Source organism: Anas platyrhynchos, chromosome 32 (genome assembly GCF_047663525.1).
Source record: "Anas platyrhynchos isolate ZD024472 breed Pekin duck chromosome 32, IASCAAS_PekinDuck_T2T, whole genome shotgun sequence".
NCBI classification, from domain to species: Eukaryota; Metazoa; Chordata; class Aves; order Anseriformes; family Anatidae; genus Anas; species Anas platyrhynchos.
In genome coordinates, this window is record NC_092619.1 from 4,668,928 (window position 1) to 4,693,092 (window position 24,165).

Here is a 24,165-nt window from a genome sequence, read left to right on the forward strand (position 1 = left end):
AGACTTTGCCACGGGGGCGGGCGAGCTCGCTGTGGGACAGAACAGCCTGCTGTGGCTCACCGTGGGAGTGGCAGGCCTTGCCACAGGCCAGAAAAGCTTAACCTGGGGCAGGTGAAGTCCCTGGGGGGCAGATGAAGTTGCCATGGGGTGGATGAGATTGCCAGGGGAGCAGAAGACCTGGCCGTGGGGTAGGGGACCACGTCACGGCTCACTGAGAGACCTCGCCACAGGCTCCGCGGTGGGGTAAGAGACTACATCATGGGCCAGAAGGGCTTGCCAGGAGGCAGAGGAGCTCGCTGCGGGGCAAAAGGAGCTCTCCGGGGAGAAGACGAGCTCACACCGCGGGCTGGGCGACCTCGCCACGGGGAAGACGAGCTCCCCGTGCCGCGGGTAAGCTCGCCACGGGCTGCGGCACCCCAAAATGGCCGGGACACCTCGCTCCGGGGCAGGAGAGCTTTCTGCCGGGCAGACAGCCCCGCCGCGGGGCAGGAGACCTCACCTGGGGCGGCGAAGGAGATGAGCTCGCTGGGGGGGGGGGGGTCAGGAGATCTGCCCTGAGGCACAGCAGCAGGCGGCAGAGCGGAGGAAGCCCGGAAGAGCTCTTTGCCTTTGCCCTGGCCCAGCCCTGCACGCAAGGCAGGGCCCAGCCCACCGGGGCCGCCCCACGGGCCGGGATCTGCCCCCCACCCGCGGCGGGACTGACCCCAGGCAGGGCGTGCCCCCCCTTCCCCCCACCAAGGCGGATTTACCCCCAGGTAAACGCGGACTGACGCAGGGCAGCCCCCGCTCCCCGAGGCGGATCTGCCCCGGGCGGCTCCCCGTTTCTCCGGGCACACCCCGGGGGGGGCTGCGGGGCACGGCCGGGCTGGCTCCAGCAGCGGGCACAGCCCCGGGCCGGGCCGGGCCGGGCCGGGCCCCCCCCCCCGGCAGGCTCCAGCCCGTCGCTAGGCGACCGCCGCCGCCATTTTGCCGGTCGCAGGCGCCGCTCCCTTTGCCCCCTTCCTGCCTCATTGGGAGGGGTTGGGGGGGGGGGGCGGGGAGGTTTGTGGTATGTGGAAAAACTCAAAGCAAATGAGTTATAAAGTAGGCATGCGGTTTATTTCGGCGCCGGGTGTGTCCCAAAGGCATAAAGCGGCGACTTGCTGTGGTGATAATGCAGTAAAAAGTTAGGCACGCAGGAAGTTTCCCACTACGCCTATGCATATTCATAACCTATCCCCGCTTTGTATTAAAATTACCTCCAAGAAGTTATTTCCTTAAACTCCTCCATTCTGCGCCTGCACAGTGCCATCGCAGTGGTCATCAGGGGGGCCGTGGGGATGAAGGCTGATAACTCCTCTTCATCGCCACTGGCTGCTCCCCCCCCCCCGGCTTTGGACAGACTCAGCTGCTCCTTGGCTCTTGCCCAAACCACACGGTCGGTCTCAGCTGTTTTTTTGAGACGTGTTCCCCATTTTTGTCAGGAAACATCCTCTGTGAGGGGCCCCGAGACTCCTTGTTTTGGTTAATTTGCACAGCAGTAAGCAAAGACGCTCAGCGACGTCTATTTTAATGCGATTAGGCAAGCCTCCGTTCTTCCATCCCTGGCTTTAACAATAATGATTACTTTATTTAGAAATCATTAATGTGATTAAACAAGCCCCCATTCTTCTAACCCTGGCTTCAGTGGGGGGCAGAGGAGGGTGACACGGGCCGAGAACGTGGGGATGGAGGGGCACAGGCAGTTATGCAGGGACAGGGGAGGACATAGGGACACAGTGTGGGGACACCCAGGAGGGTGGTTGGGGACAGGGACCATAAATGATGGGGCCCCTGCTGTGTCCCCAGGGCTCACCCCCTGGGATGTGGCCCTACACCCCAACCTGCTGGCAGGGGCCCAGGGACAAGTGCTGCAAGCGCTCAGCAGCAGGGACCCCTGGGTGCAGTGGTGAGTGTGGGCAGGGCATCCCTGTGTCACCAACTGTGGTGCCCTGTGTCACCCTGCTACCTCCAGGGTCACCCTGGGGTGCCACAGCCGGCCTGTTGGTTGCCCCGGCGCCCCCCAGTTTGCTTTGTGTTACCCTCTGGGATCCCATGTCACCCCTGTAAGCCTGTATTACCCTGACTTGCCCCACAGCATCCCTGTGGTCCCAAGCTTACACTCTGTCTCTCTCAGGATCACCTTCTGTTATATCCTGAGGTCTGAGTCCCCTGGCGTGACCTAGGCCACCATGTGCCACTGCAGAGGCTCCTGGGTAACCCCATGCCACCCCATGGTGCCCCCTGTGTCACCCCAGGATCCCCTGATGTGTTCCATGATATTCTCTAGCACTGCACGGGGAACCTTGGTTCACCCCATGCCAACCCCCAGAGTCCCTGGCATGTCCCATGGCAGCTTATGTTAGGGTCCTCTGGTGTGCCCCACACCATATCCAGTGGTTGCCTGTCACTCTCTGGGTCAGCTGGTGTCTCTCCAGGTTCCCCACGTCACCCAGTGCCAGCCCCTAGGGTTCCTTGCCTTACTTATGTCCCCACCATCAATCATCCTTGTGACTCTATCTCCCTCCTCGCTGTGCCTGTAACCCCTTTTGCACTACCAGAGTGTCCCCCAGGGTCACAGTGCTACCTGCAGGTGTCCCCGGGACACTCCTGGATGCTCTGCAGGTGGAGGACCTGGCCAGGATGCTGAGCTTCTCGGTGATGCACGTGGCTGCAGTGCTAGACGTGAGTGGGTGATACGCAGGTAGTATAGGTGATGCGTCGCTGGCATGGGTGACATACGCATCACAGTGGTGAAAGGGGTGACAGCAGGTGACAAGTGGGTGACACAGATGCCACCTACTGCCACTCTCCTCTCTGCATGCCAACCTGCCCAGCACATGGGGGACACCCATATCACCCTCAGGTCCCTCCAGCCTGTCTCCAGTGGTATCAGCCTGCTCCTGTGTCCCTGGGTGCAGGGGCTACAGCGCATCCAGACACCCTGGGTCCAGGGGTGATGGGGGAAGGGGTATGCCCTCCTTGCATCTCTAGGATGCCTGGATCCTCCAGATATGAACTGAGGAGCTTTGGGGAGAGGGGTTCCCTGTACTCTGAGGTCCCCAGGCCCATGTCAAGGCTGTTTAGAGGGCAGGAGGCAGATGGATGTCTGGATCTCTCAGATGCCTTAGGTCCCCTGGACAGAAGCTGAGGTGATTTGAAGGAGAGGGCAAACCTGGACACCTAGATTCCTTGGATATAAGTGGAGCCATGCATGTTAGCACCCTGGTCACCTGGGTGCCTCAGAAACAGAAAACAGGGTAAACTGGACATGAGACACAGATTCAGAAAAGGGTTTAGGTTGGAAGGCAATTCTGGAGGTCATCTGATCCAAGCCTCCTGCTCAAACAGGGCCACAGAGAGCCAGTTGGCCAGGACCATGTCCAGACAGCTTTTGAATATCTCCAAGGTGGGAGACTCCACAACCTCTCTGGGCAGCCTGTGCCAGTGCTTAGTCACCTTCATAGTGAAAAAAGTGTTTCCCAAGGCTCAGAGGGAACCTGTTATGCTTCAGTTTGATCCCAGTGCCTCTCATCGTGGCACTGGGCATCACTGAAAAGTGCCTGGCTCCATCTTCTTTGCACCCTCCACTCAAGTATTTATATACACTGATAAGATCCCCCCCTAGGCTATCACAGTCCCAGCTATCTCAACCTTTCTTCTTAGGAGAGATGCTACAGTCTCTTCATCATGTTTGTGGTCCCACTCAGGTGCTTTCGCCGCTCCTCCCACTTCTGTGTCACCTGCGAAGTGGCAAAGGTGGCATGTCCCACCACAGTATCATAGAATGGTTTGGGTTGGAGGCCACCTTAAAGATCATCTAGTTCTAGCCCTGTTCCCACTAGACCAGGTTGCTCAAAGCCCCATGCAACTTGGCCTTGAATGCTTCCAGGGATGAGGCATCCACAGCTTCTCTGGGCAACCTGTGCCAGTGCCTCACCACCCTCAGGGTAAAGAATTCATTCAGAATTTGTCCAGAATCATCCAGATAATTAATGAAGATGTTAAAAAGACTGGAGACAGTGTTGATCCCTGATCTACACAGCTAGTTACTAGCTTCCAATTAGACTTTCAGTTGCAGATCACAACCCTCATGGTCCTTCTGTTCATCCATTTTTCTACCAACATCAGTTTCTCCATGTCTAAGCCATGCATTGTCAGCATCTCTATGAGGATGTTATGGGAGACGGTATGAAAAGCCTTACGTGTGGAGGTACACATGTAATACACGCCCCTTCAGCACCAAGCTAGTCTCCTCATTGTAATGGGCTATCAGTTTGGTTAAGCCTGATTTCCCCTTGGTAAATGCATGCTGAGTACTCCCAACTGCCTTCTCCTTCATGTGTTTGGAAGTGGCTTCCAGGAGAGTTTTCTCCCATCACCTTTCTGTGGATAGTGGGGCTGGCAGGCCTGTTATTTCCCTGGATCTTTCTTTCCTCTTTCCTATCTTGAAGATAGAACTGACATTTGCTCACTTCCAACCTTCAGAAACTTGTCCCAGCTGCTATAAGCTGGTCTCTTCAGTAAAGACTGAGGCAAAGAGGGCTTTGAGCAGGGAGGGACAAAAAGCGAGGCTTCTGCAAGAACATAAACAGCAAAAGAAAGACTAAGAAAAACATTGGCCTGGGACTGAATGGGACTGGGGAATGAGTGACAAGCAACAAGAAAAAGGCTGAAGTACTCAATACCTTCTTTTGCTGTTTATGCTGTTTGTTGTGATGCCTTCACATCAGCTATTAACCTTTCATGCAAATAAAGTTTTTCTCTTGGACCTGCAATGATTGCATTCCATTGATCATGACTTATTTCACATTGCTCTGAGCTGCTGTTATAGTTTCCCTAGCTCATTTTGTAAAGTCCTTACTTCTGTTTCTAAATCTCGTACTTTTCCAACTTCCATCTCTAGTTGTGAGGCTTGTAAACAGGCTTTGTGGGCTTCTAAGATCTTCCTCTCTTCTGATTACGATGTTTTCTTGTCCTCTTGTCCTGCTAATTTAGGAGTTTCCTACTCCCCTTGTTTCTTGATTTCTTTTTGTAACTTCTTTATCTCTTCATTATTATTATTATTATTATTATTTTATTATTTTTTAGGATATTCTGTGTGAGTCACATAAGCTATATTAGAGTGTCCACATGGCACATGGCTTCTTTTTTACTGGATTTGAATTTTGCCCATTTGCAATGCCTAACCTAAGCTTCACAGTCTGCAGAGGTGGCATCTGCTACTTTGAAACAGCAGATCCTCCAAGATCAATTTTCTCCTGTTAAATCACCCGCTTGTGGAATTCGGTAACATCCTTTTCCTCAGTGACATATTTATTTAGTGTGAGCTGTGAGGTCTGTTTTATCTTTTGCACTTCCCACACTGCCTTTGCACAAACAAACTCTATGAAGAGTTTTGTTGTGGGCTAACTTATACGGAGTTTTAAGTGTGCTTTTTGTAAGAACTAATTCCACATTTGCTTTCCTTCAGAGTTCAGTTGATTCTGAGCATCCAGAGAGACAGACAGCAAGGTGCACTTCTGGTCATCTCATTTGCCATCTTTACAAGCCCTTCACTTTTATTTCAGGTTTTGTCTCTCAGTTTTGGGGCAACAGGACAAACTTGGGGTGTGGCTGTTCCTCAGGGCATATTCCCAGACAAAATACTGTTTGAGTCCAACCAAGTGTGTGTCAGGAGCTATTCCTGAAGTCAGCCAACCAAATATTAAATCAACAAAGTTTCATTTATTGAGGAATGTCTGTGTGCAGCAGCAAGGGCTGCCTTCAGTCCAATATTCTACCTATAGTGCAGCTCCTTTACTATATAGGGGCAGGAGTATTTCATGCTGCTGATTTACTGCCATCCATCCAGGAGCTATGAATGACTCAGACATCTGCCTTGGAATAGTCTATTTCCAGATGCCCAGTGAAGTTTGGGATGCGTCTCACCAGATGGTGAAGGGGTAAGGTTACTCAAAAACACAGAATAAGCACAGTAATTGTCACTTTTCCTGGCACATAAATATTTATTTATTCAGCAATCTTGCCAAACCTGGATAAGCTCAAACCCCCCAATAAAAACAACCTATTTGTCAAGCAAGCAGGAATAGGAAAATTCACAGAAGAGAGAATTTTGACTCCAGCACTCCTACACTGAATGCAGGTGAGAGATGTACATAAAAAAATTACAAATGTATCGCCTGTACCTTGCCTACATTCTCCATCAGACTATTACACGTAGGTCTGTCATGCATGTCAAAGAGCCACTTCACAGAGAAAGTGCAAAAATGAAACTGATTTGGAGAATTTAGTTCAAATGGTGCCTACACATTTGATTTCTATAATGTTAAATGGTGCCTTCAAATTTGGGTTCTATAATGTCAAGGATAGAAACTGCACAGACAAAGGTCCGAGTGTGCAATGAAACACACACAAATCATGATATTCAGATATTCATCAGAGACTATATCTACAGGAATTCCTCTGGGGTCCGCCAGCACCTGGAAGATTTTTCCAGTTACGGTCCAGTTACAGAGGAACTTATGGCACAGATGACTGAATGAAGACAGAAGTTTCTGAGAGCGTTAGGAAAAAAGAAAGAAAGTGAGACAGCAAGCTTTCTAATATGAGTAAAGTGGGGAGAACTATGCCCTAAGTTTTGTGGTGAGTGGGGTCTGGTCCCCTGTGTTGGTCTGTTGGCTTCCCTTCCTTTTTTCTCTTCCTCTGCTTCTCTGACTCACAACACCTGCTATGCGCAGACCTTATAGTTCTACAAAAACTTTCACTGATTCTTACAAAGCCTTTTTAGATTTACACACATTAACAAAAAAGCAGCTCCCAACAGACAGTTTTGAGCAGTACTGCCAGAGATCAAAAATAATAATAATTAAAAAATGCTGCTAACAGGGTGTTTGTTGAGTTGTGGGCAAGTATGGCTTCTCCTAGATGAAAAAAAAAAAGTTCCCAAGAACCATATCCTTTGAAATCCTACCTGGTGCAACAGCATCAAGAACAAATAGCTCTTCCTATCTCTCTGTAGATAGTTGTATTACCACATTTGAAGGAGAATTACACAATCACGCATTGCCATCCCACACCCATCATCATAATTCCAGTCCCTGAGCCAGCACAGCAGAATGCCCAGCTGAGCCAGAAATGACTGAGATTGACTGCTGATCAAGCCTATTTATTCTTTATTGCTGACTGCTCTGGCAAGACTCACCCTTAGGTGCAGCCAAGCAAACCTCCCTGTTTAACCCTTGTAGCTTTGGATCTGACCTTATGCTCCAGCCCACACGGCTGTGAATGAGTGGACTGGGCACAAGCTGAGAGCTCTGCATTCCTCACCCTCATGTCCCAGCTGACACCACTGATGCTGTGCAGATGCTAAATCTTCCTGCTGCCAGGCAGTCCCTGAGCCCAGGGCAGCTCCAGCTCCTTGGAGGTCTGTGATGAAGCCTACCTGTGGGCTGAGGTGGAGTTGTGAGATGAGCTCTTGACCAGAATCTTCCCCGGGGAACCTTCGGAGGGAGTGCATCTCCTTGTGGCAGTCTGGCCTGCTGTGACTGCCAGAGGGAGAAAAAAAATCAAGAGACCGATTGATGCGGAGCACAGTGTCCAGCTCCCCACAGCATGTGCTGGTGAGCTTGCACTCCCATGGCCTGTGGGGAAGACACATGCAGAAGATCTGTGGAGTCAGCACAGCCACCAGGACAGATGCACCTGACATTGCCCTTGACATGCACTAACCCCAGCCTGCCAGGACACCACACAGTCCATCCAGCGCTGGGCCAGCTGGGGCCATGGAGATTGAACATGCTAAGGCCAGACCCAGGCCCAGATGATGGGCGGCCATGGGGATGTTCTGCCCTGGCACTAGGCCCAGCGCTATGCAGGCAGAGGGCATCCAGATGTCCCCAGTTATAGATGGCACGGCCACTGGGTCAGCCTGTCTGGAGCTGGGTGCAGCACCCAGCCCTTCAGCCCCTCCAGCTGTTGCAGGAGGATCTCCACTGGTGGAACAGCCAGGCCTTCACAATTCAACGGGAAAGTAGAACATTTTGTTAATTGCATGAAAATCAAAAGAAATGATGGTGGATGGGACACATGAGGTTTACAATTGCAAGGAGGAAAGTACAGAGCAAAGCACAGCCCCAGAAGGAAAAAGAGAGACCTGTACCCTGTGCCCTAAGACACCTAGGAGAGGACTGGGCTGAGGGGCCGATATAAGTGAAACTCAACAGAAGGGAGAACATGAAGGTAAGGAGAGAGGTGAGCTGGGTTTTAGTGGGAAAAGAGATACAGAAGGGAAAATAAAGGTTCTTGCCGAACTAAATCTCTCAGATACTCCCAAGCGCTGAGGGAACCTGATGGCACCTGATGGCAGGTGCAAGGCAAAGACCATTTGTCCACTGAAAATGCCTTGTGGAATGAAATGTGACCATAAGGCATGGAGAAATTCCATGCAACAGAACAAGCTGGGGGCCAACTGACTAAAGAGTAACTTTGCAGATGGGGACTTGGGAGACCTCATATTGAGTAGGAGCATGCAATGTGTTCTTGGCAGCAAGGAACAACAGCTGCACCCTGGGCTGCACTGGCAAGAACATAGCTGGAAAGTTTACAGGCATGAGTCTACTCCCTTTATTTGGCACTTGTGAGATCATATTTGCTGGGAGGGAGAAGCAGACAAGACCATTCTAATTGTCCAGACCATCTGACTCTGTTTTGGTATCCATATCCTCCTGCATTAGCTTCACACAACTATCCCAGTTCCAGCAGTATCTCCTTCATGTCCTAGTACAGCAGCTGAGGGGATCCCCAACCTTAGCAGTTCTTCCATGAGTACCGCTGTCACATGTTCCATTGACACTGAGTACATTGGGCTATACAGAATGTGGGAGATATTCTCTGTAATTGGACCCTTCAAGAAATGTTCAGAATGTTAACTATCCTTTAAAGGAAACTAAACCAAATAAAACAAACACAAACCAAACCAAACAAAGCAAATAGAATCATAGAATGGTTTGGGTTGAAAGGGACCTTAAAGATCATCTAATTCCAACCCCTTGCCATGGACAGGGACACCTCCCAGTGGATCAGCTTGCTCAAAGCTCCATCTAACCTGGCCTTGAATGCTTCCAGGGAGAGGGCATCCATGACTTCTCTGGGCAACCTCATCAACTCCTTCAGCATGTCTTCTCAGGAGAGGTGCTCTAGTCCCTTGAGCATCTTTGTGGCCCTCCTCTGGACTTGTTCTAATAGGTCCAAGTCTTTCTTCTGCAGGAGGCCCCAAAGCTGAACACAAAGCTCCAGGAGGGGTCTCATGAGGGCAGAGTAGAGGGGGTGAATCACCTCCCTCGCCCCACTGGTGAGACTTCTTTTGATGTAGCCCAGGGTACAGTTGGCTTTTGGGGCTGCAAGCATACATTGCTGGCTAATGTTGAGCTTCTTATCAACCAGCACCCCCAGGTCCTTCTCATCAGGGCTGCAAAGCAAACCAAACTAAACCAACCAACCAACCAAACAAACAAACAAAAGTACTACTTTGAATAGCATACTAATGGTAAAATTAAACAACTCTGCTGCCTTTTTCTCCACTAGGAAGGACACTGCCTGTGTCTTTTCAGCTCTAACTCATGATCTATTTCTGGACAATTCTGAGCACAGGTGTAATTTTCTAAGATGGTTTCCATATATTTCTATAGCTGTACATGGACCACTCTTCCTGGGCTGACAGCTCTCCATCCGTAGGTAAGTCTTGGCTTTCCAAGGGAAGCAAACTGTTCTTTGACAGTCATCCAGTAACACAAGAAAGGCTCATTACAATGAAAAAAATGTACTCCACAGGGAAGAGGGGATACAGAAACAGAACTGTGTTTTTACAGAGATTATGTTTTTTCCAGTACCCAAATCCTGAAAAGCCTTCTGCACCATGAGCCATCTTTTGCCCTGTCTTAGGGCTCTGCTATCATTTTGTGCTGTGCGTGTGTGTGAATCTCCTCCAGCTCACCCTGGGCACTCATATGACTATATTGTTAAAATGGAACAGATCCCACCTACCTTGGCACCAGAGTTGTCTGCCTGAAAAAGTACCATGTTCATGTGAGCAGGATGAGCAAGTCTGTGCAGGGCTCTCTTGCTACTGCTGCTCACCAGCATGGCATCTCTCCCTGCCAGCCTGCACAGCGCAGATAGTCAAATCGATCAAAGGAGAAGCAACAGACCATGGCCATCTCACACATATGCCCTGGGGAAAAGTAGCATTGCAGCTTAACCCCTATCAAAATCAAAAGATTAATTCACAAAGGCCCAAGATCTGCAGACATGCAGGAAATGCAGAACCCTACGTATGCTTTTTATCGTAGAATCATAGAATCATTAAGGTTGGAAGAGACCTTCAAGATTATCTGGTCCAACCATCACCCTACTACTAACATCACCCACTAAACCATGTCCATAAGCACTAGGTCCAAAGGTGAGGATTCTCTCCAAATCCAAGTCAACCCTTCCAAGTTTTCAGATCAAGGACTACAGGGAGGGGGGTAATGACAAGAACAGGTTTGTATTTTCAGGAAGTACAAATGAAAGGGCTTTCAAAAATATCTTCTGCAATGGAATTTATGCCTCTCTACTAGAGAGACAAACAGTACTCCTGCAGACAAACAGTACTCTGTACAAAATGTTTGTAGAGGCAGTGGATGGGTACATAGCTCTGTAGCTCCCATATGAGACCTCACACAGCAGGTCTCACCTTCATCTTCATGCTTCATGCCATTAAACTGCTCCTATCTCAAGCACACAAGTTTGCTTCAATCTTATGTTTTCTCCCCACTGCCCCATCTTGCTGAGGAGGGGCTGTGGGGTGCTTCACTGCCTCCAGGGTTAAGCCCACTGATGGCGCTGATGGAGCAGCAGGTGGGAGAGCAGTCAGGTGCCAAATCTGCACTTTTTCCAGCCTGCCTTCCCTCCCTGCACATGCATTTTGCTTGTGACCAACAGGGCTGGAAGCAGCTTGGAGACCTAGGCCTGAGTCTAGTGCAGCCTTCTGCTCCATCTCTGCTGCTCCAGCAGCCAGAGACCTTCACAAAAGCCATCCATTCTTCTGTGCTACTGCCAGCTCACTGGGCAGCCCCAGCCTGGCCCTGGCACTTGTCTCCCAACCACAGCAAAGGGCTGCTGTTCCCCTGGGCCACTCAGTACAAGCAGGATGATCTACAGCCACAGGAGAGCCTCCTTGCAGCTGTATGACCTCCCAGTCTCCACACAGGACAGCACCTTCAGACCCGCCAGGACAGCAACCCTGAGGCTGTGCAGAGCAGCGAGGGGACACAAAGGGGAGGAGTGGGGCAAAGCTGGCTTCAGCCCACTTGGACACCATGGACAGTGTGGAGCACTGAGGGAGTTGCAGGTGGAGGTGCCTGTGCTGGCACAGTGTTTGTGACAGAAGGCATTTGTGTCCCTCTAACAGCATCCCATCCCGACTCTGATAATCTTTTTCATTTCCAAAGACAGCACACAATTTTCCCCCAAATACTTATACAATAAAAGACTTACACAATAAAAGATTTAACCTTGGTTGAGTACCATCAGGTGAGGGGCTGCTTGAGCAAACAGGACATACTTAAGTCCATGATGAGCTCTGATGGGACCCACGAGTGCTGAGGGTAGCCGGCAGTTTGGGGTGCAGAACCACATTCCTAGAGAGACATGTCAGGGTTATTAGGGAGGCACCCAAGGGCCCACACCATGGACAGTGGCATATGCTAGCAACTAAGCTGAGGAGTATCAGGGTGTCTGAGGAGGAGATTGACTGGTGGAATTGTACTCTACCATCCTTGGAACAAAGGCATTGGCCAGTCGTAACATATGATTCTATAGATTCCCTACCCTCTCACTACTGGACATGAGGGGTTAATCTAGGAATAAGGGGGAATGGAAGAATTTTTCTGGTCAGGGCAGCAAGCAAATCCTCTCCTTCCTTACCTCGCCTTCCCAGGTGCCCTTATACAATAGGTATGAAGACTGGGAACTTGAAGGTCACAGATTATCAAGGGATGTCTCTAGATCAGCTAACCTGATCCTTATGGGTGACTTCAACTTCACAGACATTAACTGGGAATACCAACTGTCAATACAAACAGTATTCCTAATGAATTCCTAACAGAAATTCCTAATGCACACTGAAGCTAACTTCTTGGTACAGGCACGAAGGGGAAAGGTGCCTCCAGGATTTGTTGTTTAAAATCTTTGGTGACAGGAGAAAAACTCCACTCAAAATGTAATCCTTGGATATAAGGAGAACAGATGTCAGGCTATAAACCACTTCATAAGGAATCTTGGGAATCTGTTTCTGAAGGTGATGGGGTCCAGCAGTGCTGGTCACTTTTTAAGAGCCATCTCTTAAGAGCACAGGAGCAGGTGATTACAAAGTGTTAGATGTTAAACAAGAAGGGCAGAATGCTGGCTTGGCTGAGCAGGAATCTTCTTCTATAGCTTAGGTGGAAAAGGAAAGTTTATGGACACTGGAGGCAAGTACAAGTGACAAGGGAGGACTACAGAAATGCTGTGTGCCTGGAAGGAGAAAAGATGTGTGGCCAAAACTCAGAGTTGAAGCTGGCCAGTACTGTGGGAGGCAACAAAAAGGGCTTTTTAAAGTATGTCAACACCAAAAAAGGGACTACAAGTAACATTGGTCTATTATTCACCTCACAAATAGGGTCACAGACAAAGCAGACATTTAATGTCTTCTTTGCCTCTGTTTTCAACACCGAACACGGGCCTTGGGACACCTGGAGCCCTGTGTTGAAATCCATTACTCATAGAATCATAGAATCATAGAATCATAGAATATCCTGAGTTGGAAGGGACCCTTAAGGATCATCAAGTCCAACTCTTGACACCGCACAGGTCTACCCAAAAGTTCAGACCATGTGACTAAGTGCACAGTCCAATCTCTTCTTAAATTCAGACAGGCTCGGTGCAGTGACCACTTCCCTGGGGAGCCTGTTCCAGTGTGCAAAAGGTCCATGTTGTTAAACCCCTACATGTTCTGTTTTCAGGTGATTCATCATGACACACAAAATTATGGCTATAAAAACCTCAGAGACAAACCAAGGAAGTTTTATTACCAGATAAACAATCGCAAGAATCCCAAAACTTTGAGGGATGAGGGTCGTGTGTGTCTTTCCCCCCACTCTCGCCCCGCTCCCCTCCCATCTTCCCATTTTGTAAAACATCACAACAAAACCAAGCATCTTCAGGAACTTTGAAGAAAACTGGGAGATTTCCCAAACCTTTTCCCATCCATGTTAAACCAAAACTTGGATTCACTGGACCAAATCCTGACATTTTGCTCAGTTGTCCAGCTGTTCCAGCTCATCCATGTCATCTGGGTCAAGCCTCTTGATCTGGGTCTCTGAAGAAAGAAAACAAATGTCAGTGCCTGCCAAGTACAGCCAGGCACCAGCCTGTGCAGGAGTTAGCAAAGGCATAGCACTGCTGCTCGGGGGCTGCTAGTAGTGGCAAACCCTGGCAGCCATGCCCAGGACTCTCGGCTCTGCCTTCCACAGATGACATAAAACAAGCTGTGAGCTGTTCAGCACGTGACGGAGGTGAGAGGTTAGAAACCTGCCCAGCTGTTTGCATCAAACCCAGTTGAGTAGAGGTATAGGTAGAAGTGACAGATTCCAGTTATCTCAGGACCAACTGGCCACCTCTGGGATACTGCTTCCTGGCTCAGTGCACGTGCTAACCTCGCTCTGGGCTGAAAAGCTACCCAAAGTGCTCAGCATGGCATTTCCACACTGCGGAGTTCAAAAGATAATCAAACTTTGAGAGAGCACAACAGACACAAACCTGACCGACAAATGGTAAGAGACGTACATAGTGATGGGAACCCAAACTGGTCAGTCACACTGACTGATGGAGCTCAGAATGTTTATTCCACAGAGGTTATCCGATCAAGGACCTTGGCAACTGGGCAACGTGGGAAAAGGGGGAAACAAGCAACAAAACACCTGACACAGACCTGACAAACCCAATGAGACAATGACGAGAAACTAACCTCACCACTCACACTAATCGGTGGGCTATTGAGAAATTACAGGTGCCACTTCCCAGAAGAACCACCTGCACTTTACAGCTGGTAAGGCTGTGAGCCAGAGGGACCTGGACTGGAAGGGGTGTGGGAACTGGGAGGGCTGTACAAACCCATGATGAGACGTGCAGGAGGAAAGGGAGGTGGGAGGTGCAAAGAGGGGGTAAGCTGGAAAGGGCACAGAAGCGGCCACTTGCATGTGAAATGGGGCTAGTCGGTGTGCTTCTTTGGTTTAGCCCCAACACTGATCGCCACGGTCTGTCTTGTAGTCTTATGCCTACTTAAATCTTTTCCCACTTCTGTCTTTCTGTGATCTCACACTCAATCCCTGGTATGTGTGTGTGTGTGTGTACGTGCGTGCATACAGCAGTACCTTCTCACCAGCTACTGCTGAGACCTGTGCGTGAATGAAAACTGGTGCCAACTCCTGCAGTCAGACAGGGACAAGGCTGCCCCTGGCCTCGGCTGCCACCTACTGGAGCCACTGCAGGGGTCTCACTGCAGATACTGCAGCAAGCACGATTCTTCAGCTCCCAGCCACTGGGCTGGGGATGCTGTGCATCCAAAAAAACATCTGTTGGGGGGGCACTGGCGTGACTGTGACTGTGTGTGTGTGTACATGATGAATTCGAAGTGACAGCTGCTGGAGGCAGAGGTGAGCATCTGTACCTTCTACAGACTGTGTGGGTATGGAGGGTGTGTGTGTGTGTGTATTCACCTGAAAACTTCAGCCTGGGTCACCTAGTGACTGCGGGGGCCCTCAGGCCCAGGCCAGGGTATCAGGTGCATGGGTGGAGTCCGTGCGAGTACCAGGCTGGACCAGCCAGCAAGTAGGGGACTTGTCAGAGGGCAAGGGTCTGGTCAGGGACACTAGGAGAATAGAGGGGCTGGGATGGTGCTTGCTGACCCACAAACACCTGTGTGTGTTTGGACCTGGAAGTGCATGTGTGTGCTTGCACTAGTGACTCTCTGCCAGCCAACGAGGAGAAGGGGATTTGTGTGTGCTTGTGTGTCTGTGTCTGTATATTTGTGTGTCTGTGCGTGTTGGTCTCAGGGACATGTGTTCTGTGACACTGTTGATTGAGCCTGGGTTAAAGGGTAAAGTGGCAGACGCATCCCTCAGCTTGTGCAGAGACCCCAGGTGCCCAGGCACCAGGCTGGGCTTCAGCAGCTCACAAGGACCGTACTGGTCTGTACTGGCCTGTGCTGTGCTTCAGCAACCAGGCATGGAGGTCCTGGGCCAGAGCAGCTGCAAGAGGTGGCCACACTCCTGACATTCCTTAATGCTTCCCAATGCACTTCTCATCCACGTGTACCTCAGCTCTTTGCAGCATCAGAGCTGGGCACAAGGATATTCACGGAAATGCTCCTCTATACTGTGCACGAGGTACGTGGTCTGCCTTTCCACCATGTTGAAGGCAATGCCCTTCTTCCCAAAGCAGCCCGTTTGCCCAATGCAGTGCAGGTAGGTCTCAAAATCCAGCTGCTTCTCCTGATTAACAGGGAGGCTGAAGTTCACCACTATGGTGACTTGTGCCACATCAATCCCTGAAAGACAGAGAGGTTTCTCGCAACCAGGATCCGAAGGCAATCACCCGCGTCCAGATCGGAGCTAGTCCACTTGCAGTATAAAGCGGTCAGCCCTGGCTCTGCAGCACACACTACAATGACATGTCAAGGCAACAAAAGACCTACATGTAGAGGCCACGGAGCACAGGTTGTGTCACCAGAAACGAAGCAGCATCGTGTGTCCCCTGCGAGTTGATGGGCCATGGGGCAAATCAAGGGGATTCCCACACTGCAGACGCTGCGAGGGTATTGCTTTTCAGGATACAGTACCTCTAGCACAGACGTTTGTGGTGATGAGAACCTTCTCCTTCCCATCGCGGAATCTGAATCACATCAGCCCTCTGCACTATGGTCAGCTCTGCCGTCAGCATGGCGACCTGGTGCCCATCCTTGCTCATCTCCACCGACAGCCAGTCCACACTCCTGCGAGTCTAGATGCGTGGGAGAGGCAGGAGGAGCTTTTGCAGCAGCTCTGGTGATACTGGTCTCCACCAGGCATGGTGCGCTCTCCAGGAAGTCGGTACACACCCAGACCGACTACCCGTTAAAAAATGCAGCAGTTCAGGTCACCGGGTGCGGGGAGCATCTGAGCCTGTTGCTGCCATCGGCGGGAGGCAGAGAAACTGCGTGCGTGAGGTGCGAGCAGCTGGATGACCTGGTCCACATGGTGGCGGAGCTCAAGGAGGAGGTGGAGAGGTTGAGGGATATCAGGGAGTGTGAGCGGGAGATAGACTGGTGGAGTAACTCCCTGCAGGGCCTCAAGGAGAGGTACCGAGGTGAGACACCCCAAATGGGGGTGGACCCCCTGTCCTGTCGCCGTCGGGCAGAGGGAGGGGATCTGGGAGTTGAGGAGGAATGGAAACAGGTCCCTGCTCGACATCGCAGGCGATGCCCTCCCCTTCCGGCCCCACCTTCCCAGGTGCCCTTACACAACAGGTTTGAGGCCCTGGAGCTCGACAGACCGGTAGCTGAGGAAGAGGTAGGAAGTGTTCCCAGGAGGATGCCTAGGGCGAGGAGGTCGACTCCACGCCTCAGGACTGCCTCCATCAAGAAAGACAGGAGGGTTATTGTTGTTGGAGACTCTCTTCTTAGGGGAACAGAGGGCCCTATTTGTCGGCCTGACTCTACCCGTAGGGAAGTCTGCTGCCTCCCTTGGACCAGGGTCAGGGATGTTGCCAGGAAGCTTCCCAACCTGGTACGCCCCTCTGATTATTATCCTCTTTTGATAGTCCAGGCGGGCAGTGACAACATTGAAGAGAGAAGCCTGAAGGCTATCAAAAGAGACTTTAGGGGGCTGGGACGGTTAGTGGATGGAGCGGGAGTGCAGGTGGTGTTTTCATCCATCCCTACGGTGGCAGGGAGGGGTACAGAGAGGACACGGAAAGCCCACCTGTTAAACACGTGGCTCCAGGGCTGGTGCCAACACAGAAATCTTGGGTTTTTCGACCATGGGGCACTTCACTCAGCACCCGGCCTGATTGCCGCAGACGGGTCCCTATCTTTTAGGGGAAAAAGGGTCCTGGGCCACGAGCTGGCAGGGCTCATTGATAGGGCTTTAAACTAGGTAAGAAGGGGGATGGGGCTGAAGCAAGGATTGTTGGGGCTGTGCCAGGGGGAACAATGGCAAGGCCGGAGGATAGGGCAATGGCCCAGCTGAAGTGCATCTACACCAATGCACGCAGCATGGGCAACAAACAGGAGGAGCTGGAAGCCATCGTGCTGCAGGCAGGCTACGACTTGGTTGCCATCATGGAGACGTGGTGGGACCAGTCTCATGACTGGAGTGCTGCTATGCCTGGCTATAAGCTCTTCAGAAGGGACAGGCAGCACAGAAGGGGTGGCGGTGTAGCTCTCTATATTAGAGAGTCTTTTGATGTTGTAGAACTCGAGGCTGGGAACGACAAGGTCGAGTCCCTTTGGGTTAGGATCGGCAGGGACAACAAGGCTAGTGTCCTGGTCGGGGTCTGCTATAGACTGCCGAACCAGGATGAGGAGACGGATGAGGAGTTCTACAGGCAGCTGACAGAAGTTGCAAAATCTTCAGCACTTGTTCTCGTGGGGAACTTCAACTTCCCTGACATATCCTGGAAGCACAACACAGCCCAGAGAAAGCAGTCTAGGAGGTTTCTGGAGAGCGTGGAAGATAGCTTCCTGACGCAGCTGGTTAGTGAACCTACCAGGGGTGGTGCCCTGCTAGACCTTCTCTTCACAAACAGAGAAGGACTGGTGGAGGATGTGATTGTTGGGAGCTGTCTTGGGCAGAGTGACCATGAAATGGTGGAGTTCACTATTCTTGGCGAGACCAGGAAGGGGACCAGTAAAACCACTGTATTGGACTTTCGGAGGGCTGACTTTGAGCTGCTCAGGACATTAGTTGGTGGAGTTCCTTGGGAGGCGGTTCTGAAGGGCAGAGGGGTCCAGGAAGGCTGGGCGCTCTTTAAGAGGGAAATCTTAATGGCGTAGGAACGGTCTGTCCCCATGTGCCCAAAGATGAGCCAGCAGGGAAGAAGACCAGCCTGGCTCAACAGAGAACTGTGGCTTGAGCTTAGGAGAAAAAAGAGGGTTTATTATCTTTGGAAGGACTATAAGGATGTAGTGAGGCTGTGCAGGGACACACTGGTGTGGTAGTGGAGGGGCACATCCTGGAGCACCTGGCATGCTGCGGTTCCCTCGCTGCCCTGGGGACAGGCTGGAGCCCAGAGGCAGTGGCAGTCCTCTGGGAGCAGCCTGACAGCCGGGTGGTCACTTTCCTTTGGAGAAATCTGATGGCAGGGCAGAGAGCAAGGAGAGCTCCCCAGTGACCCTGAGACAGAGTGGTTTCCAGCCCATGCTTGCCTCCTCATGCAGAACAGGGAAGCCAGATGTCCCATATCTTGTTTTCCTCCCCTGCAGATCACGTTGAATATTAGCTTTGGAAATTTACCAAAGAATAGGCAGTCAACTGGAAGATTTCATGAAATGAAATGTTTATGTTTTTTAACAGTGGCATATCTCTCCCCTCTTCCACAAACATTTATTTTTAGATATCATTAAACCAGCAGATGGGATCTCCCTGAAGACCACTTTTAATAATGTCACTTTGTTTTTAAATATAATAAATAATGCAACACTGATAAGCTAATTCAGCTATCTGGCAAGTAGTGCAAGAAGCAGAAGCAGCCAAAATGAAAATCTTCCAGTTGACTGCTTGCTCCAGGATGTGCTCCTCCTCTACCATACCAGGGCTGCCCCCCTCCATGGGCTCTGCTGACTGCCAATGCTGGAGGGAGCCCAGGCTGCCCCACGTCCTGCTGCAACCTCCTCCTGCTCAGGCCCTGTCTGGAAGGACCGTGCTGCCTGAATGGGCTCCTTGTCCCACGGGCCCTGGGCATACACAGCTTATAAGAGATGCTTTGGAGTCAAACCTCTCTTCCCTGTCCAGAGAAAATTTGCTCCCGCAATTAGGTCTGAGCAGCTGCCCGGGGACAAGTGCCTGCCTCATCGCGTCCCCTCTGAATGGCCTCATCCTGCTCAGGGACAGGGCTAGCCCCTGCTGGGGCGAGGGGCATTGCAGGGACACTGCCTGGGAACAAGGCCTTTGGGGAGACTTGGCTGAGCCCCATGTGGGAATGGAAGGGGAGCTGGAGCCTTGCTGGGGATGGGGCACTGGCACCCGCCACGTGGGGGTCAGCTCTGCAGGGAAGGACTGGGCCCAGGTGTCCAGGAGGGCATGGTGCCCCCAGACAGTGGCAAGGCATGGACCAGGGCAGGGCTTGTTCCCTTGTGCTGTCTGTCCTCCCTCGGGGGCCATGGCTGGAGACTGGGACCAGTTTGGGGCCTGCAGTAACTTGGAGATGGTCTGGGCTGGAGCTGTGCTCTTCGACCGACCCCAGCAGCTCCTGCAAGCAGAGTCCTCATCCCCTGGTGCCCAGCATTCACCAGTGCTCCTCACGGCCAGTGCCTCCCAGTACCCTGATCACCCTCTGGACCTCAAGTTCTCAGTCACCCGGCTGTCCCCATTGCCCATGCCCCCCAGCTGTCCTCCTACCTTCCCAGTGTCCCCTAATGCCAGTGTCCCCAGTGCCTGAAGAAGAGGAGTCAGTCTCAGCGTGCCATTCACTCAAGGGACTGCAGAGGGGTCAGAAACAACTCTGCTTAGAGTCCCTTAATTTGAGGCTGCATCATTTCTGGGGGAGTCCTGGGGAGTAAGCCTGGCCTGGAAGGTGAGGGGCACTGGGAGACAGGGAGATGTGGCTTTAGGGGCTGTTGGAGGATGGTTTCTTGCTGGGGAACTCACTGCAGGGTGTCTGACCACCCCCTCGCCACCCCCTGATGCCCGGAGCCGTCCCTGTGGAGCTGCCCTGTGCAGGAAGCTGGCCTGGTGCCACAGAAGGTGGCTGGGTGAGTGGCGGAGGTGTGGGTCAGTCTCTGCCAGCGGTGAGCTCACTGCCAGGGCTGGTACATGCCAAGCGTGGCTTTGCCCCTGGGCTCTCGGGGCGGGGTCAGTGGGGAGTCCTGCGAGAGATAAATCTTGCTCCTCACTTTCTCCAGCCTCATCCGGGACTGCGTAGACCACGGAGGAAGATGAAGATCGCCCTGCTCAGCATGGCCCTGCTCCTCGCCATGCTATGCCTCCCAGCAGATGCTCTGGTGAGCCCCAGTGCTATGGGGATGGGTTTCATGCTATGGGCAGCTCTTGGGGAGGAGACCCCACTGACCGGGGGCACTGCGCCCTCCCTGACACCTAGACTTTGGCAAAACCTCCATGAAGTGTCCAGGTGATCCCTCCACTCCTGGTCAGGTGTGTGGGATGCCCAAAGAGTCTGGAGATCTCTCTCCAGAGACCTCTGGGGACCCCTCCTAAGCCCACCGCCCCAACGCCTTTGGTCCCCACCAAGGTGTCCCTTTCCCTGGATCTCCTCCATGTCCTGTCTAGGCTCCCCAGTGCCGTACCTTTCATCTTTCCCAATGCCTTTCTTTCATTCTTTCCTCTCAGTCCTCTGCCTTTCAGCTAATCCATTGCTGTGGTGTCCCCTTCCTTTCACCCCCACTTCCAAATACCCCCCCAGCAGTCCTCCCAGTCCCCTCGTTTTGGTCCACCTCAAGCCTCTTCCTTCAGCCCACACCAATCACGTCACTTGAAGTCTCCACATTCGCTCTATTTGAATTCCTTATCCCCTGACTTGCATCCCACACGGTCCCATAACTTCAGCACCCCCAGCCCAGTAGTCTCTTGGGGTCTGCAAATTCCCTCTGTTTGAATCCCCTCTGTGCCCTGTCTTTTGGTCCCCACATCCTTGTCTCCATCCCCACCCGAGGTCCCTGCATCAACAGCTATTCCAGATGAAGCTGGGGAGCAACGGGTCTGTGGGGAGCAGAAGGGATTTTCCCTTGCAGACCGAGGGGAAGCTACGCAGTAGGGGTGACTGGGGACACCTGTGCCCCCTTCATCCTTCCACATCAAGCACCAATCCAGACTGACCCCCTCATTCTCCTTTCCTAGTTCCTGAAAGACTCTGAGTTTGCAGCAAGTGGAGGTTTTGATCTGGAAGTGAGTATCGGGGTGGCCTTGGGCTGGAGCCAGTCTTGAGAACTGCGGGGCCATTTGCCTCCCCCGTGCCCTGCTGTCACCTGCTGGGTTGAATTCATCCCGGCGTCCACTGAGGTCTCACAATCTCTCTCCTGCTGCAGCTGAAGTTTCTGCGAGGGAAGAGGGCTCTGCAGCCTGTGCCTGTCGAGGTGGTGGCAGCAGTGCGCAAGAAACGCCTGGCTGCAGATCTCTATGCCTAGGTGAGCAGCACTGGTGTGTCGCTGGCCCCGCAAAGGATCCTTTACTCCAGGAAACCCCAGAGGCCTCTGTGCTGGGCAGAACTTGTGTATGGCTGGGGGCAATAGAGGGCATTAGCCATGATCTGTCTCGGGATCATGGAATCACAGAATGTTTTGGGTTGGAGGGGACCCTAAAGGTCATCTAGTTTCAAGCCCCCTGCCATGTGCAGGGACACCTCCCAGCAGACCAGGTTGCCCAAAGCCCCATCCAAGCTGGCCTGGAGCACTTCCAGGTATGAGGCATCCACCACGTCTCTGGGCAACCTGCGCCAGAGCCTCACCACCCTCCGAGTGAAGAATTTCTTCTGAGTATCTAATCTAAACCTACCCTCTTTTAGTTTAAAACCATTACTCCTTGTCCTATCACTACACTCGCAGAGAAAGAGCCCCCCCAGAGCTTTTCTGCAGGCCCCCTTTAAGTACTGAGAGGCCACAATGAGGTGTCCCTGGCGCCTCCTCTTCTCCACGCTGGACAACCCCAGCTCCCTCAGCCTGTCTTCACTCCTGCCCTTTGATCATCGTTGTGGCCCTCCTCTAGACTTGTTCTAATAGGTCCATGTCCTTCTGGTGCTGGGGGCCCCAGAGCCGACCACAGGGCTCCAGGTGGGGTCTCACCAGAGCAGAGCAGAGCAGAGGGGGAGAATCACCTTCCTTGCCCTGCTGGCTACGCTGCTTTTGATGCAGACCAGGGTACAGTTGCCTTTTGGGGCTGCAGGTGCACATTGCTGGCTCACGTCAAGCTTCTCGTCAACCAGCACCCCGAGGTCCTTCTCCTCAGGGCTGTTCTCAATCTGTTCTTCACCTGGCCTGTGTTTGTCCTTGGGACTGCCCCAGCCCAGATGCAGGACCTTGCACTTGGCCTTGTTGAACTTTGCGGCTGGACAGAACCGTCCCTGGGCCTTATGCTCAGTGGGCTGGATGGACCCAGAGGCTTAGCATGCAGTGTAGACAGGGGTTCTGATGCCATACAGACCCCCAGGATCCCCATAGGACTGGGTCCAGAGGTCTACGGGCACCCCAGGGTAGCTGCACGCTGGGCAAGGGGCTCTGGGTGCCGTACGGACCCCAAGAGAGCCGAGTCCTGCTGGGGGTGTATTGGGGGCTGGGGGTGGGCTCCGATTCCCTGCTTCATCCTCTGATCTTTTGAGAGACCTGGTGGGGACGAGGCCTCTCTCGTGTCCCCACGGATGCTGGGCGATCGCGTCTTGCGCTTTGTCTTTCAGGCCCACAGATTGTGATGAACCCCCATCCTGTCCCCCCCCAGTTACATGAAGAGACGGTCATCCCTGGATCGTGCTGCCAGATCCTCTGGATGATATGGCCCATTTCCCCTCCGTCTGCAATAAACACCTTCAGCAAAGCTACCATATGTGTGCTGGTGTGTGCCCCTCTCCTCTGCTGGTGACTGGAATGCCTGGGTCCTTTCTGGCAGCACCACTGCAGTGAGCAGACTGGCTGAGGGGAAAGCTGGGAGCCCAGAGGCCTGTGTTTCTCTGTTGGGCAGATTCCCCCTCCCACGCTTCCCACCTGCCATATGCCCCCAGTTTAGGGCAGATCGGGGCAAAGTGAAGCATGGGACTAAGGGTGGATTCAAGAGAGGTAGCAGTACAATGGAGGCTGTCTACGGGCCGCCCGACCAGGAAGACCAAGCAGATAAGGCCTTTTATAGGCAGTTGGAAGCAACCTCACATTCACAAGCCCTGGTCTTCATGGGAGACGTCAACCACTGCACATCTGTTGGAGGGACAGCACAGCAGGGCATAAGCAATCTAAGAGCTTCCCGGAATGCATTGGTGATAACCTCCTCCTCCAAGAGTGTCGTGGTTTTACTCAGGTGGGCAGCTGAGCTCCACCACATCTGCTCTCTCACTCCCATACCTCAAAGGGAAAGGGGGAGAAAATACGATGAAAAGGGCTCATGGCTTGAGATAAGGCCAAGGAGATTGCCACGGGCAATATGGACTCAGTGGAGAGAGATTAGAGAAATGTATTGCCTGTTACTAACAAGCTAGAGAAGTGAGAAACAGAGAAAACAAATTAAAACCACCTTCCACCCCATCCGCTCTCTTCCACCTGCTCCCCCCCATGCAGCACAGACAAACAGGGAATAGGGGTTGTGGTCAGTTTATGGCACTTTGTCTCCGCCACTCCTTCTCGGTCACTCTCTGCCCCTGCTCCAAAGTGGGATACCTCCCATGGGATGCAGTCCTTTCCAAAAAGGATCCTGCGTGGGCTTCCCACAGGCAGCAGCACTTCGAGAACTGCTCCAAGTATGGGTCCGTACCATGGGATCCATCCATCAGCAGCAAACTGCTCCAGGATGGGACCCCATGGGTGGCAGCTCCCCCCAGGTCCCCTGTTCCTGCAGAGGCTCCTCTCCACGGGCTGCAGGTCTGACCTGGAGTCTGCTCCAGCAGGGGTTCTCCACAGGCCACAGCCTCCTTCAGGTCAGATCCATTGTGGGCTCCTTCCCTGGCTGCATCATGGAGCTCTGCGCCGCTGTGGTACACCATGGGCTGCAGGGGGACAGCCTGCTCCACCAGGGACCTCTCCACAGGCTGCAGGGGAACTGCTGCTGTGAGCCTGGAGCACCTCCTGCCCTCCTGCTGCACTGACCTCGGAGTCTGCAGGGCTGTTTATCACTCCTCTGTCTCACTGGTGCTGATGTGCAGCAGTTTTCTTTCCTTTCT

The 24,165-nt window shown here is 52.5% G+C and overlaps 1 protein-coding gene across 4 annotated transcripts; it reads left to right on the forward strand.

Annotated features, from left to right (window-relative positions):
* The first annotated feature begins 28 nt into the window (after nt 1–28).
* Nucleotides 29–22,839, forward strand: LOC101790701 (uncharacterized). 4 transcript variants are annotated; one of them, XM_038171574.2, is made up of 5 exons: nt 29–390; nt 20,198–20,296; nt 21,150–21,197; nt 21,338–21,436; nt 22,699–22,839. In XM_038171574.2, exons 1-4 carry the CDS (start codon nt 259–261, stop codon nt 21,434–21,436), a joined length of 378 nt encoding a protein of 125 aa, XP_038027502.1. In that variant the 5' UTR covers nt 29–258; the 3' UTR covers nt 22,699–22,839. The 4 variants fall into 3 exon arrangements, with proteins under 4 accessions (XP_038027502.1, XP_071886482.1, XP_071886484.1 ...); XM_072030381.1 differs by lacking the exons at nt 20,198–20,296; nt 21,150–21,197; nt 21,338–21,436; nt 22,699–22,839 and adding exons at nt 9,708–9,753; nt 13,062–20,189; XM_072030382.1 differs by lacking the exons at nt 29–390; nt 20,198–20,296; nt 21,150–21,197; nt 21,338–21,436; nt 22,699–22,839 and adding exons at nt 652–755; nt 9,708–9,753; nt 13,062–20,189.
* The last annotated feature ends 1,326 nt before the right edge of the window (nt 22,840–24,165 follow it).

Bases quoted from the DNA above. Each gene is read 5' to 3' on its own strand.
- LOC101790701 (XM_072030381.1), top strand. From the start codon at position 15,870: ATGGGGCAAATCAAGGGGATTCCCACACTGCAGACGCTGCGAGGGTAT.